We start from the raw sequence: 17,118 nt of genomic DNA on the forward strand, positions 1-17,118 counted from the left end.
AACTCCAATTGTTTTGCTTCTTTGCAGGGTCAGTGCTCGGCTGGCACACTGCCCATGGCCTGGGTCGATGAGGGACCTGGGCCCCCAACGTGTCCGCGTTCCTGCGCCGAGCAGCAGCAGCCCCCACAGAAACGGACCGCAGCGCCCGGAGAGGGCTCCATGTCGAAGAGGAGCGTCACCAGTAACAATAAAGCCAAGTATTTCGTAAACTATAAGACATCCCAGATGCGCTTGGGTCACAGCAGTCGAGTCATGTCGCGGGTGCGCAGGGAGCGGGATCGCAGCGAAGGGGATCCTCCGGTCACGGACATCCCCACCACAACAGAGGCCGAGCAGGACCTGGAGCTTGAGCTGGGGGAGAGTGCGGCTGCATTCTCCACCATGGCCAGCCCCAGCACCGAGGACATGGATGCGGCGGCAGAGCCAACGTTGTCCTACAGCCATCTGCATGCCCAGCCGCAGATTCACCTCGACGCAGCGGACCAGCCGGAGCAGGGGCACGCTGGAGCTGGAGCTGGAGCAGAGGCTGAGGATGAGCAACAACAGTGCCTTGATTATCTGGGCGATGCCGCCGAGTCGAGTCCGCAGCATCTGTGCGGCCTGGAGTCACCCACGGAGCTGCTGAAGCGGCTGCGGACGCTGCGCCTTCGGAACTGCTGCGAGAGGAGTGTGTTCAGCGCTCTGCACACGCTGGCCCTCAACGCCACCCTGTCGGACCGGGGCGAGTGCGTCCGCATCCTCAGCGACCTGCTGGACGTGGACGCCCTGGCCAATCGCATCACCTGCGAGCTGGCCGAGATCCTCTTCCGCTTCGACTGTCGGCAGGTCTACTCGTTGATCAACCAGTGCGACGACTGCAAGGTGAGTTCCCTTTTCTAATTAAATGGTGGCCAGCGACCTCTCAAAGAATGAGTTGGCCCCGTTGGCCCCGTTGACCCAGCCCCAACCCCAATCACCTTCTATAGTCATTCCCGGACAGGCCGGAACATTTCCGCACCGCGTGACATTTTTGGTTGCTCATTAATTATTAAAGTTTAGCCACCAGAAAGAGGAAAAAACCCCTAAAGCAGTAATCTGCACTGAGAGAAATGGAAATGGCCAAGTATACATTCGGAGTATTCCGATTGCGCTATTGCCCCTTGCCTTTCGCCCAGTGCACAGACACTGGTACTGGCACTGGCACTGGCTCGGGCTCGGGCTCATCGAGAGCTCGTTCTGCAGAGCCAGGACTCGCTTGTCCAGGGTTTCGCATTTCAGACGCGTAATTATGAGGATGCCAGGGAGGACAGGCAGGGCCAGTGCCAGCAACCGCAAAGTGTGAGCCAGGCGGAGACGGACCAGGAGCAGGAGATTGCGGTTAATTTGTGGCACTTAAGACTGGCTGCAGCTGTCGCATGCTGAGAGCGAGAGAGAGAGAAAGGGGGAGGCAAATTTCGGCTGCATATTTGATGTCTGTACCATATAATTGGTAATTATTTGTCAAGTGCTGGCCAAAGATTCCTTGCCTTAACCTGAAAACGTAAAAATGCAAAGGGGAGGCGGTGTAGATGTGGGTGTGGGTGCGGGTGCGGGGCCCAGGCCAGAAACAATGACTACGCTAATGAGGGTCTCTGTACGCAAAGGAAAACCTTTTGAATACTGCAAAATCTCAGAGAGACAGAGAGAGAGAGAGAGAGAGAGAGAGCAGGACGAGAAGGAGGTGCCGAGGGCATGCTAAAAAAAAGAAATGTGAATTGCGCTGATTAACAAAACTTGAGGCAAATGCTAAGCAGACAGCAGCAACAACAACGTTTCAGGCCAAAAATACACATGATGACGGTGTGGAGAGTTGGAGCGGGGGGGCAGTAACAGGCAGTGGGTAGCTGACTGTGGGATGTGGGTTGGTTGCAAGTGCTGGCAGAAGCAGACATATGTACACACACAAATTTAAATTTAAATTACGCATACGCCTGGTGGCACACATTTAATGCGCTGTGCAGCCACAACAGCAACAACAAGCATCTGGGTAGGGCTTTAATGTATGGGACAGAGGGGGCTGGGTGGATAAGGGTACGGACGCAGAGTGAAAGAGAGGGCAGTCTTAACATGATTCTAGTTCGAAACATTTCTGTCTCTAGCTCTCTGCCCATGTATCCTCTCTTGGCTCTTGGCTGGAGTGCAAATCAGGTGAAAGCAGAGAGCCACAGATGGAGCAGATTTTCCAGCAGTGGCTGTGGAAAGAGCGGCTCTCTTTCTCTCAGTGTCAGCTGTCAGCAGAGCTCTCTCTCTCTCTCTCTCTCTCTCATACTCATATGACTGAAGACTCTTGGATATTCTGCAAACTTTTCCGTAGTTTATATAAGTTTCGAAAAGTGTACTGATTCGTTTTAATTTCCGACAAAATCCGCAGCATTTAGTCAGGCTTATGCAATGAAATATGCATTTTGTACAATTTATGCACTAACCAAAACGAAAAAACTGATTAAATTTATTTTATTTTTATTGATTTCATTTTGGAGCTTCTGTGCCAAAAGTTTGATAAACGAACCGATTCTGATTTCCAGCCGAAATTTATTTCAAATACTTCAACTGCGCGCGCTTCTCTCCTCTCTCCTCTCTCTCGCTCTCGCTCTCTGGCCATTCAGCAAGAGGCTTCTTTTGGGCATTAACTTCCAAGTGGTAGCCAGCCTCGGGCCGCAAACAGATTCCAGCTTGCTCCTTCGGCCCGAAACACGTTTTTGCACATGGCCAGCAGACCGTGCTGAGACTCCTGGGCAGTGTCAGAATCAGGGCTCGAATCAGATGCCGATCAAGCAGTAGTTGATTTAAATTAATTAGGTTGACTGTTCCCAGAGATGGCCATCAGAGCTGGGCCTCAAGACTGGCCCATGCACATAAATACCCTCACTTATTTATTATGATTTATGTGATATAACCACAACTTTGTCTAATTAGTCGCCAAAGGCTTGACATTGTGGCCAACCGCAAAGGGAATCTATCTGTTCCGGACCTCACCACAAGGCCACGTTTGTCTTGCTTGCGGTCGGGAAATCATTTTCTGTGGAAAGAGGCACTGCCCGAAATAAGGCTCCTCACGACCCAAGGCCCTTTTGATGGTCTCATAAGTGCGGTCATTCGATTATCCTGGACGGGACGTATTCCAGTAAATTTCATTCATTTTCATTGCACCACAGAATGGCGTGGCAGAAATTCATTTCCGAATTTGTCTCCTGTGGGAAGATTCTTAGAAGGCCTAGAACGACCGAACTAATTCGCATGAAATCTGGCTTGAGGCTGGGAAAGACTGGAAAACGGGTAAGAATTACAGCAAATAGCGGGGAATGGCAGGTGGAGCCCCAAAAGGATGCAACACAAAAACAGATACAGAATTCAAAGAAAACATAGAACCCATTATTTTGATAGTGACTTATAGTTCTAGACTACAGACAATTGATGGTACACCCATATAGGCTTCTAACCTGATCAATTCCGTTCTGATACCATTTACATAGATACGTATATACTCCCTATTAAATTCCAGTTTGTGAATCTTCAAGCTTCAGTTCCTGTTTGTTGTTGGCCCCCAGGCAATATTGATACACCTCCTCCTATATATGTACATATGTAGAGCAGTATTAGTAAGTTTTTTTTTGGAACACACTTTATTGTGGGCCATAATCTATTCCCATCGAAGATTTCGATTTGATGTGGAGGATTTTTGTTTTCCTTTCCCCCCCTCCCCTCAGCCAGTCGCCAACTTTTTTGCTTTGCTTTTAAGGCGCGTGTGTCCACAGCCACACTCACACCCACGCAGGGCTTTAGTGTGTGTAAATTTGCATTTGACATATACAGACACAGACACACACACACACACACACACATATCACATAACCTTACGTCATCGGGGAAGTGAGTGGGAGTGGATGTTATTGGTGGGGGGAGGAGAGTTTGTCGTTGAAAGAAAATTGTCAAAAGCGGAAGTAGCGTAATTTCATAAATGATTGATTACACAGACTTTACACGCATTCTCACTTATGTACAACACCCTCACACAGGCACACCCACACTAGAACACACACTCTTCAGTCTCATATTTGCTTAGGTGTTTGGGCCATAAACGCTTTGCTGCTGCTGCTGCCGCTGCTGTTGTCGACTGGCGACAGCTGACAACACCGAGTTATATTACACTACAGCGACGTTTTGTTGGCTCCACTTTCCACTCTTCAAGCCCCAGTCCTTGCTACTTGTCCTCGCCGTCGCCATCCCCGCCATTCCCGCCAACCCCGCCAACCATTCACATTCTGCGGCTGGACACATGTGCGAGACGACACAGCCAGAAACAACAGCAACAGCAGAAAAAACATGGAAAAAGAAGGAAAAAAACTTTCCGGTGTTCCAATAATCTTTTTTGTTTGTATTCTTTTTCCCTTTTGGTAAGCTCAACTTTGGTTTCCACCTTTTTTTTTCCATTGCCTTTTTCCGTTTGCACGTTTTTTTGTACTCTTCTCATTTCGTTTGCTTTCATTTTCAATCTAATAATTTATCGACTTTTGTGTGGGTGCTGGATCCTTCAGATAATCCCGAGAAAGGTGGAAGCATCTGGCGACAGATTCCAGATTGATGGAATCTACTTAGGTTCAAGGGGGATTAAAGATGGGTTGACTCTCCATACATACATAAATAGATGCGGATAAGTGTTGTGGTTCATGCCACAAGTACATGTTTTACATGGCGCATTTATAAAACACGGTACTCGTAGAAAAGGCCGAAAGGATTCTGTATTCCTGGCCCGAAGGTGGAAAGGTTGTATATCTGGAATCTATAAATGTTTTTGAGGCATTTTAGACTAATGGCTTGGACGTAGTTGATTGATGTTCACAGGACTTTCAGGAGATTCCAAATGGTAGACTGTAGTCCTAGAAAGTTTCTCCATTCTCGTTGTGTACAAACTGTTTCAATCAGTTCAATCACATGCATACACTACACCGTAGTTGAGCAGGAAAGATCTCGGAGTATTACAACGAAGCACAGATGATGGCATTCGCCATCCATTTGCTTGCGAAAGGAAACTATCGATTCGTAATTGAATCGTTTTCCCGGAAGCCCATAACACCCCCCCACCCGAACAGACATCATCTGGGTCCCCCTTTTCTGACTTCAAAGTTTCTCCCCTCTCCTATCCTCTCCTTTCATTCGAAGAAACTTTCTTTCTCTTCCACCCTGCAATAAAAATTGCGTATCCGCCGCGAGGGCAGTGGAGAAAGTTCCTGTTAAAGCCCACAAAATGGATGGAGCAATGCAGCGCAAAATTGGCCAATTGGTTGAAGAAGAAGTTATCTTTGAAAGGAAAGAAGAAGTGGTCGAAGAGGCGCTAATGTGACCAAAAGCAGAACAGCAGCAGCAGTTGGCAAAGCAGCAGCAAACGATTAATCAATAAAACGAAGCGCCTGATGAGCAGGGCCCAGACGGTCGGTTGGACGGACGTAGGAGTGAGAGAGAGAGAAAAAGAGAGTTCTTAGCAGGGGCAGCAGCTGCTTCTGGGGGACTCCTACCTCCTTCTGCGTTGACTGACAATTCTTTGTCCAAACAGACGCACCAACACACACACACACACACACAGAGAGAGAGAGAGAGGGTCGAAGAGTCTCGTTGCTGACACAATATGAAAAATGTTTTTTTTTCCCCTCATTTCAGGGATCTGTGGCGGGAGGGGGACGAGGTTGAGGGTGAGCAGCCAGCGGTACCAGCATGGGGATAGAGGATAGCCATGTTCGTAATCCACAATCGACAAAGATAAATCGCTTTTAGTGTGCTTCAAAGCATTTATTTAAATTTAAGCTCTGTCTCGTTCGCTCTCTTCATCTCTCTCTCTCTCTCTCTCTCTCTCTGTATCCTCTCTCTATTCTATCCTTCTCTCTTTTTTCCTTTCCTTTGTCTGCGCTCTGGCAAAAGTGAAAATCGAACCCAAAAACTGAACCCCAAACGAGACAAAGGCAAATGAATTATCTATCTGCTGCATAGGCTGACGTCATAGATACACGCCACTCCAAGTACTGCCCTCTCCACCCCCACCGACTCCACTCCACTCCACTCCACTCCAGTACCCCGCTGGCATCTCTGGCTACATTGGGTTGGGTCTCTTCTCTTCTTTTGGCGGCCAGCATGTGAGCTGCCACAAAAATTATGCCACACCCACTCTTCGGGTCTTTAATGAGCTGCCAATGACTCAGCCTCGGTCGCAGCTTAACGAGCAAATTAGTTGGTTTTAGCATCGTTCCGCCTATGGCTTTCTCTACTGATGGTGGCCAAATTCCAAAACTATTCACGGACTATTCTTTATAAGTTATTAAACATATTATCACATGTTTAAAGCTGAGAGTGGCTTTACATGGCCATACAAATGTACACGAAAGCATATGTTGAGCTGCTCAAGGACATGAAAACCTGACCACTGCCGGTGTAGTGGTAAAACTTTCCATCGCGAACATTTTCCCAGAAAAATGAACATTTGAATGTACCTGGGAAGCTCTGCCGGTGGACATGGTTGATTGGTTCAAGTTCCCATTTAATGTTCACATGTTGCATATCGGGTTGCCACTATATATTCCCCCCCCTGCCCGCTAAGTACGTGGACATTGTTCGATGGGAAATGGCGCGACTTGTTTTTAATTAAACTTTCGATTCATATGTTCCGTCACTTAAGCGGCTTTCAAGGAATTGCGGACGCTGCATAACTGAAACGTGAAGCAAGGCCCTGCCGCCATCGAACATGGCTGAATTGAATGTCTTTTAGTCCATTGAAAGAGCTGGGCTGGGCTGGCCTGGCTGCATTCTTATGGGGTAAGAGGAAAATGTTGCAGACGTGGCTGCCACACACCCACACACACAGACACACGCAGGGACAGGGCATAGACATACAGGAATTGACTTCCAGGCCAGGACATCGCATTTGTGTATTTACTTGTATGTATGTGCCACTGGCATGCATTGTATTTGAATTGTCAAATCAGTAAAAGGGGGCCCATAGGATGGGCTGCAGAGGCAGCAGACGTGGCACAATGGGCCGGCGATGGCGATGGGAAGTGCACAGACAAACAGGCGGATCCGACTCGGCTCTGCCTCGTGCTATGCCCCTGCCCCTGCCCCTGCCCCTGCCCCTGCCCCTGCCCCAGTCCGTGTGTGTGCATCAGTGCAGTCAACGCCTGACTGACTCGACCGGACGGAAGCTGCAAAATAAACTAAACATTGCATTTAGCAAGGATACTGGGGGCACGGGGCTCCTGTCCTTGGGGTAGTGGACAGGGCGCAAAAACTAGCATCGAAGAAAGATTAAAGCTGAAAAGATCTCCCTAGTACGTGGGTATCTCCGGAATGCCAGAGCTTGCGTAATTAGTCATAATCTCCCAGACAAATGGAGACCCTCTAATTAAGTGCTAACTAATGTGTGGACCCACAGCTGAGCCGAGGTCCAGCTCGGTTATGGACCAACGCTCGGATCGTAAAGGAGAGACTAAATGCTAATTAGAAAATGTTTTGAAATGAAAATGCTTTTGAGATGCCCCGTGCACTGAGCCAAAGGAAAAATAAAAAAAAAAACACACGCTCGTATGTTTTTTCTCCTGAAAATGAAAGCCAAAACAAGTGGGTGTGGAGACACAGAGTTCCAGTACCTTTGAACAGCCAAACCTAAACCGCAGAGAGAGAAGATCTCGAAATGTCATAATTAATATTTAAATTCAATATTCGGATTTGAAAGACAATTTATTTGATTTAAATATATTTAATTAAATTTGTAGGAAACATATTTCATTTTAATTTGAAAATCGTTTATTAATATATAAAATATACTTTAATCAAATATTTTCATATTAATTTAAAAATTTAAGTGAAATTCTTCGATTCGATAGCATTCATATTTTAGTCGGTAATCAGTTCGGAAAACTGCCCGAACAGCCTTTGGAAACTAGATTTGAAAAGCCCATGCCAAAAGACCTTTTTATTTCCCTCAGTGTACACGAATGCGGGACTAGATGTGTGCGTATGTGTGTGTTTGTGTTTGGCTTAATGTGTATGCATGTATGCAGTGTCTGTGTACATAAATTTCAACACTTGTCAGCCAACATATCCGTCATAAACATTCCACATCAGCCACAACGTAAATTTCACTTAAATATGCAAATTTTCCTCAACCGCCCACCAGCCCACCAGCCCTTTCCCACGACAAAGACCGAGCGGCCTGGACAGGTTGGACATTTTCGCGTTGCATAAAAAGGGATAAAGCAAAATTAAAGGAGTAGAGTCGACAGCCACGGGCTCAAAGCAAACATGTTAATTGAAAAATTTACCCACAATCTGTGGAAAAATGGTGTAAAAAATAGATGTATACAAATGTGTACCTGCCTCATATATTGCATGCACAATGCGAAATAAATGCTTTTGGCCAGCCTTGACAGGCAATTAAAAATTCACTAGGGCGGCATTTTGTTGCCCAATTAGCCAGACACAAAAAGGGCCGGAACGAGGTGGATAAAAAGAGCCGCCGATAGATGAACAGCAATATACTGCAGTGGACAATAGACAATTATGAGGGCATAGCATAGGTTTGACGGCGGACAGCAGCTAAACAAATGTGCCACAGATGTTTATGATTATTTCCACTGACACACTTTTTGAACAACTCTCTCGCTCTCTCTCTGTCTGTCTCTGTATCTCTTAGCCCTGTTAAAGCGCCAACAGCTTTTGACATTTTGTTATGGGATCTTGTGGTTTTAAATTTGTGCGTGCTGGCCAGAGCACGTCGTGGCAGCTGAGAGTACGAGTGCACCCCATCAGTGGGGTGATGGGGTGGGGTGATGGGGTAGCAGAGGTATCGCAGCTTTATGTGCTGCACTCTCCTTGCAAAATCGAGTCGCGCTGAAGGTAACACGTGACCGTGTGGCAAAAAAACAAACGAAGCAATGAACCAGGCAGAAACAGAAACAGAAACAGAAACAGTAACAGAGCGAGAACCAGAAAAATAAGGGAATGAGAAAGAAAGTGCTGGCCATAAGATGGGCAGGGCGAAAGGGTGGAGTATACATAATGGCTCTTGCAACATCGCTAGGGTCTGCTCGGTGGGTGCATGCTGCAAAAACTGCTCCTGAAGAACACACACACACACACACACACACACACATGTGCACACACAAAACCCACAATCACCCACACAGACACTCGGAAAATGGTTGGAAAATAAAAGTTTATCCTTGGACCAAAAGCAAAAGCATTACTAAAGCGACGCCCACAGAGAGACGGGGCCGGGGAAGGAGGGCGAGTGCGAGGGCGAGTGCGAGGCGAGTGCGAGTGGGTGGCTGGATTGTGGGGCAGTGCCTGCTGTGCTTATTGCCAATGCGACAACACGTGCCACAGTTGGTCAAGTGCGTTGCGACTGCGACTGCAACTGCGAGTGCGAGCGTGGCCAAGGCACTTTTGTGCTGGTTAACAAAATAAACACACGGAGAGCGTTCGCCCACCACCAGACCGCGCCCTCGCACAACCACAGACCAGCACACACACACACACACATACACAGACACACTCTTTGGTGCATCTGCACTGCTGTAATTGTATGTGATCAAATGGATACTTTGGCTGCAGTTTCTGGCTGCTTTTCGCCGCCTCCGCAAAGGGAAACCGGATAGCCACTATTGGGTACGTGGACTTGCACCCAGTACTCGTGGCGTATAATTTATCAGTCCGATCCGTGTTCTCGAAGACCTTAAGACACAACATTTGGACACAAATTTGGACTTCTTTCTCCCACACAAATTTAAGATACACAATTTGTGAGTAATCCAGACAAATTTATGTCTGAAAAAAGTTTGTGTATTGGCTCAATTGACGGTTCAAATATAGCAAAATTGCAAAATTTACATATTTTACATTTGAATATCGAAACATACTGGTTTTGGTCCGTGCTTTGGGGCTAACGGTTAGTTTGTAGTGTGATTTCGATTTTATACCTTCCTTGGTACCTTCTCCTCAAAAGAACTTACCTGCCCCGAGTTGTAAGGGTATTGAGAGCATAATTTGATACAAAAAAAAAGACATCGTAACTGCACATAATTGAAGTATTCACTTGGGCGAAACAATAACCAGAGATATTTCGCATTTACATTTAATGGCTGTAAAAATCATTGTTGATTGTTATTTATGGAGTGAATTTTAATAAATGTATTTTAAATTTGCACATATGTGCACATACAAATCTGTAGCACTCGCACACATGCAGGCACGCAACATTTCGTGAGCCATTATGCAAATTGGCAACAACATGAGCTCGAGAGCCAGAACCAGGCCCGAACTCGAGCCCGAACCAAAAAAAAGTCGAGGCATCCGTAATGGCAGGGTTCTTACTACTCATAAATTTGCTGCAATGGTACAAATCAAATCATAACTTATTTGCATACATACGAGCCTAACGTGGAATCGTACGACAAGGAGGTGGGGGGAGGTGGCTTATAGGTGGTGGAACCCCCCCCCCAATATGTAGCTTTTGAGGGAGCATGTGTGTGTGTGTGGCCATATCAATTACATTACATCGTCCATGGCATGGCATTTTGTGTGCTGCGCAAATCTTTTGCCCAATTCAGTCACGTTCCCATAACACACTGACCACAGGACCACAACAAGGACCCGGACCCGGACCCGGACCCGGCCAGGACCGAAATGAAAGTGTATTAAATTCCTGCTGAATTGGTTTTTTCCATCGCCTGTCTGAAACTAGCATCGAAGCGAGTGCGCTTAGAAAGCCATAAAATATTTATGTTTCAGCCAGTTTGCGAATGAATTTGAAGGCCAATGCAGGAGCATAAACTTTGATACACTCAACCGAGCCAATCGAATTGTGAATTGGCTTGTGTCGAGTGCCAGAGCACGGTGAAAGGGGCGGGGATCGATAACGCAAACAATATGCAAGGGCAAACAAAGTTGTTCTCATTTGGCTGGTCATTACACCGATGGCACTTTCACTTTTGCTTTCACCCTCTCAGCAAATGAAAAGTTCTCTCTTGGCTCTCTCCAACGAGAATAATTAGCCAAGAAGCGTTACACAAAAGGCAAACTACAAGCAATTTATCCTGGTGGTAAATAGCTATAAATTGTGGTACGTTTTAACACTTAAAATAACTATCGATATTTATCGGACAAAAAATTTTCTTTTTGCTTGAATAAGAATGGATTTATTTTCAACACACTTTCTGTGGTGCGATGTGGATGGATTACTTCTATACATATTTATGATTATTTTTTCGTGTCTGTGTTATTTCTTTGGTTCAACGGCTTATGAAATTATGATAGTAAAAACCTACGGCGGCAAAAACAGCAACCAGCCATTTGAAAGCTCGTAAATCAAGCCCCACGCAATGTCTGCTCCGTTTGGCAAATATAAAAGATATTTTTCTTTCTTTTCTACTCCCCTTTGAAAAATAAAGCAAAAAAGAAAAATTCAATTATTTGCCATATGAAACGGTCATTGACTGACCGATGACTGGTCAGTGGCAGGGTCTTCTCTGGCCTTTCTTTGTCGAGTATGACATGACCTCATCCCTGGGCAACCTCCACTTTGTCCTGCATGACCTTAACCCTTGGGTTAGCTATTAATGTTTACGAGTGACGACGGGGCGAGACTTGGGTCGGAAAACGTTGGATAGTTGGACGACTTTGGAGGTACTATAAACATTATTCTTATTGATATGGAGAGCTGTAAAAATGGCAAATATTTGATGAACTCTTTCGCTCTCTCTCTCTGAGAAAATCGCCGGAATTTGAATGGAATATAAAAAGCCACTGCCCTGTCCGAACAATGTATGCATATTCCAATTAAACCATTTTTGACTGGACCTGCCCACGCTACGCACTTGCCTGCCTTCCCTCATTATCACATATTGAGTTTCCCAATTTCGAAGCCACAATCCCGCACACAGCCAGAGGGACAGGCCAATACCACGCGGTGGCGCAAATGCCGGTGACACATACATACATACATAGGATGAGGAAGGGACGCGCGAAGGTTCCGCATCGATGGACAGGCATAGCTCTGCTCATTTGCTGGCCTCATATGTCGCACTCTGCCGGTTTTATCCTGCCCCCACATACATACCTACATAGATACGTACACATGTATGTCTGTCCATCCCACATCCCGGACCCATCAATGCTGCAGGCTGCATGCTGATGCTGATGCTGATGCTGACGGTGATGGTGATGGTGTCATGTAGGAGTAATGGATGAAAACGACGAAAATCGGGATTTCGTGGGTGTGGAATGACTTTTGCGCCTCGCATTTAAATGAAGGCAGGCTTAACCGGATTTCGCTGTGTGGCCAGAGGAGCTGTTGGGAATGATTTTAAATCCACTTTCCTCATGTACCTTCTTCTCCTTCGTCCATGGGGATTGGCTGGTTTTTGACTTCGGTTTGGAAGTTGGTTTTGCGGATACCATAGACGGTGGCTATACATGGCCTCGTGGCGACTCACTCAACAGGCTCCAATTAACTTTCGTCAACTGCGTTAGCAGCTGCGTTTCCTCTAATTGGGTTCACTTTTACTGCATTTTTCCTATACCAGTGTCGTTGGTGCAGCTGTACTCCACGTGCCAGGACAGGGAGCGCCCCACGATGGTGTCCCATTAATGAAAAATACTTTTTGTAATTAAATAATAATTTCGCACGTTGTCTACATGAGGGGGAGATGTCAAACGATAGCGACAGGCCCCAACAGCCGCAAAAAGACGCCTTCAGAAATATGTACCTACAGAATATACATATGTAATATGTCTCTGGATATTTGTGTATTGTGTTTGTGTATGTGTTTATGGTTTAATGTCATTCGCTCGCTGAGTTTATGGGGTCGTTGTCTTTCAGGGCCAAAACAAAATGAGTATAGTTCTTGATGAACTACTTACAAATGTCGAGGCAATTCCATAAACCCATAGCGAGGGGAAGGTACGGGTATGTAGACGTAGACCTAAATGACTACTAAATAAGTATATATGTGGGTACAGGCGCGTTGGATTGGAATTATTTTGCCAGTTCACTAGCACAAAGTGAGTTGTTGGCTTTTTCTTTTGTTTGTTGAAAAGGCTAAGAGTCGAGAACCAAATTAAATCTACGATATATTAAGATTTACCTCTCAATCCATCCATTATGAAAAGGCTGATGGGCCTCTCTCAGAAATCTGATATCTAAAATTGCACGCATAACTGCCTGGAAAACTATGACTTTGTATTTGCCTAATTTCAACGCCTAATTAGTGGGCGCTGGGCATAAGTATCCACCTCTACTGGACCCAGCGGCAAACAGAAATATGTAATTAACTTGGCCAATTCAGGTGGTGGTGGTGGGTATGTTGCTGTCGTCAATTGCATTCGGCCGCAGGGCAGCATTGCGTATACGTAATTTATAAATGAATTGCACGCCTTTGCGGCTATCACGGCGTAGCCAAACCCAAGGAGTATTATAAACAAAAGGCAGACAGGGCGTGGCTGGAAGGGTGTGTAAGTAGAGGTTAATTCAATTAGTGTTGTGTTTGCATTTGGCCTTTGCCATGCTGTGCTTTGTATTGCGGCACATGCCACACTCTCCACCGCACACGCTCGCATCTACACATACAATTGGTATAATTGATTGAAGCAATCAATGCACTTTGCTGCACTTTAACTTGAGGCAATCAAGAGCCCGTATAAATGCATACAAATCCAGAATGCATACATCGAGAAGCTGCTCTGCCTTTTGGACTGGTCAATGGTTACGGCCAATATTTTTCAGCACTAGAAATTACATACACACATAGGTATGTACATACGAGTACTGGTGCATTTGTAAACCTCACTGAGAGTGGGGACCATAGTTCATCCAGGCAAATGTAATGGCAGTCCCATACACATGATAGCCACAGAAATGTTGGAAAATATCTTAAATTTTATCCAAAAGCCAACAAATCTGTACAGGCCTGCAGAACAGAGTTGTTTGTTTGGTATTTGCCTTTGACCAACAGTTATGGTGTTCCGGATATTAGGTGTGGGTGTGGGTGTGGGCTTAGAGCAGAGCTAACCAGGAAATTCCTGAGCAAAACAGCTGCAGTACACATAGTTCGGGGCAAATTGAAAAATCAGAAAAACCAACAACCACAACTACAGCAGCATACAGCGCCAAACAACCAGAATCGACATCAGCAAAGTATAAGCCAAAATATTTTTCCTACCTGCCAACAAATTGGCAGCCAAAATGAAAAACATTCGGAGATGATTGAAGGGCGAGGAAGGGAAGGCGGAGCAAAACGATGGACAGTTTCAGAACTAATATGGGGGAGTGGGTTGTGATTCCGCTAGTTCAAGGGAAATTTCCGAATTAATTGTTGGGCTACAAGCAAAAGTATGCAAAACATTTGTCTGGTGAGGGATGGAACCACATCGATCGATACTCCATTACCGAAAGAGTGTGGCATAAGCGATAGAAACCTATAAATCTGTAGCATCTCTCATCTAGCCAGTCCAAAATACATGTGAAAATACAATACATATATAATTAATTTCATCAGCATAAATGCCCACAATTCCCCATCTTGATCGACATAATAAGTATAAACGTGACCGAGGGAATTTCCATTATTGATGTACATTTTTAACTGTTTGTTTTTTGTTTTTCTGCAGGAAGCATATCGTCGCTGGGTGTGCAGCACGCTGGTGCCATATTTTGCCGAGCCAAAGGACGTTGCGCCACTCGGGAATGAGCAGAGTAGCAATGCGAAAACCCCGGGCAAAAACAAGCGTTCGGCGTGGAGTGCAACGTGGACTGAGGGAGGGGGAGCTGGTGGAGCTGGAGGAGCTGGTGGAGCTGGAGGAGTAAACGGAATCAAGCATAAATCTCTGAAATTAATCAGCAATAACAATAAATCAAATAACGGCAATAACATGAACGAGCGTCAGATTAATCAGAAGACTGACAAGAGCTCGACGGCGAATGGGAACGAGGAAAACGCAAACGTGAACGGGGACAATGACCGCAATGTGGAGGATGCGATTGGCAGGGATCTGGCTCAGACATTCTATGATGTTGTTGGCATGTCTAATCCCCACCAGAGCCAGGTGGCGGCGGGAGTGGAGGATGGAGGCGAGGGGCCAGTTGCCATGGCCGCGGCTGAGGCTGAAACACAATCCAATAATTTCATATCGACTGCCAATAATGCGGATCCCAGAGCCTTGGATCCAGTGATATCAAAACTTCAAAAGAGGTAAGTCGTCCCGAAAAGACCCATGCAGAAACATAATTCGTTGCCATCTCCCTACCACCGCAGATCAACACGCAAGACAGAGTTCCGCAAACGACGACGCATCCGGCCCTGCCTGAGCGTCTGCCAAACTGTGGAACAAAAGTGCCCCTATCTGCTGCCCGCCGACCGCGCCCCTGCGCTGCCCACCCAATATGCCGGCGAGCCGACATTTCTCTGCCTAGGTAAGCCCCTGAAATATGCCCTCTCAATATGCAAAACCTCATGCTGATTCCGCTGCAGATCAAAATATACCCGAAACTGGGGAGCAGCTGAAGAAGTCCAGCTACGGCCCCAACGACTGCTGCTACAGTTACTGCAATGGAGCCGCGAGCGGAGTGTGCACCGTGTGTCAGGACTTTGCCCCGCCCCCGCCCCGAGCGATCCCCAGCGATGTGGCAGCAAACTCCACCCGCCGAGTCCACAACATAACACTCACGCTAAGCTCTCCCCCCGGCGAGCATGCCCGGGCCAAGAGCGTGGCTCTGGCCCTGAGGAACGTGACAAAGGAGCGCGACAGCGAGCAGGACGCCATGGAGTCGCTGATGGAGCGCCTGCCGTACTATGCACGGCTCGACAGCATCTACTACTACGACGAGGACGGAGAGATGCCCAAGGCGCCGGTGTCCGGCAACTGTGCCCCCGTGCCAGCCGTCACCACTCGCTGCACATTCCCGTACTATGCCTCGGGCACAGAGGCCGCGGCACCGCCCACGCAGCTGCTCGTCTGGCTGAGTGCGTTGCTCGGCCTTCTCAGCAGCTGTGGGGCGGCCCGCAACCGCTGGAGCTGCAGCTGGAGCTGGAGCGGCGTCTGTGGGCAGCGCGGCAGTGGTCGCCAGTGCGTCAACTGCGAGGCCAGCTGCCACGAGCAGGAGCTTATCACCAGCACCAGCGGCGGCAGCGGCAACAGCGCTGCAAGTGCCTGCAGTGGCAACAGGAACAGGAGCAGCCAGCAAAGCGTCGATGGTAAATGCAAGGAAAAGGCTCCCCAATCAGAAGCCGAGGCTGAGGCCAACGCCGAGGATGGAGCTGCTTCCGGGTCGAATGCCTGGATGTGGGCGTGGTCGGTGAGACCACTGAATACTCATAGGCAAATGTGTAGCAAAGTACGGTACTTTAGTAGCCGGAGTAAGTTTAAATGCGAGTCGAGAGGTAGTGGTGGTCGTATAACCATGCCTAACTATAGAGACTTAGATCCAGTACGATTACGAGTCAGGATCAGGATCACAATCAGGTGGAGTTGGAGCTGGCCAGGCGGGGACGGGCGGTGGTGGGGGATGTCAGCGTCTCAGACGAGGGAGGGGTGCACTAGGACTATTAACTATCGCTATTTCTACTACTACAACTACAACATCAACGATTGGTGGCGGAGATGGTGTCTGGGGCAGCGGGAGGGGGAGAGGGAGGGGGAGGGGAAGTGGCGGACTGTGGGCAGCGGTGCCTTATAGTGCCTGCAAAACGATGGAAAAGGCGATGGAAAACCAATGGCTGCCCTGCCCGTACTGCCCTCTCTCTATAGGAAAATCTAATGATAGTTAAACCCGAAATGATAAATAATAGAAGTTGAGAGGTAAAAGCAGCTCATAGAAACCAGCAAAAAAACGAGTAAAAAAACTGCGGGAAAAGCGAATTAAACGAGACGTAAAACCAAAGCAAAGGAAAACCACATAAATATTTATGGTCCTCTTTCAAGTGAAATAAAAACCAACATGAATTATAAATCTCCATTGAAAACAAAAAACAAACAAAAAAAAAACCAAAATAGCATATTTTATTACAACTAGAACAAAGAATATTAATATTTAATTAAACAAAAAGCAACTGCCACAAGAAT

The 17,118-nt window shown here is 46.9% G+C and overlaps 1 protein-coding gene across 1 annotated transcript in view; it reads left to right on the forward strand.

Moving 5' to 3' along the window:
• The window catches only part of LOC6592963, a 28,630-nt gene extending 11,898 nt beyond the window's left edge, over positions 1 to 16,732 (forward strand). The window contains exons 2-5 of the mRNA XM_026985637.1: positions 28 to 861; positions 14,668 to 15,248; positions 15,312 to 15,469; positions 15,528 to 16,732. Of these exons, the coding sequence (XP_026841438.1) occupies positions 28 to 861; positions 14,668 to 15,248; positions 15,312 to 15,469; positions 15,528 to 16,732 (2,778 nt within the window). The remainder of the gene's footprint in view (positions 1 to 27; positions 862 to 14,667; positions 15,249 to 15,311; positions 15,470 to 15,527) is intronic.
• Positions 16,733 to 17,118: the final 386 nt, after the last annotated feature.

Source organism: Drosophila persimilis, unplaced genomic scaffold (assembly GCF_003286085.1).
Source record: "Drosophila persimilis strain 14011-0111.01,24,50 unplaced genomic scaffold, DperRS2 tig00000002-arrow-pilon, whole genome shotgun sequence".
Taxonomy (NCBI): domain Eukaryota; kingdom Metazoa; phylum Arthropoda; class Insecta; order Diptera; family Drosophilidae; genus Drosophila; species Drosophila persimilis.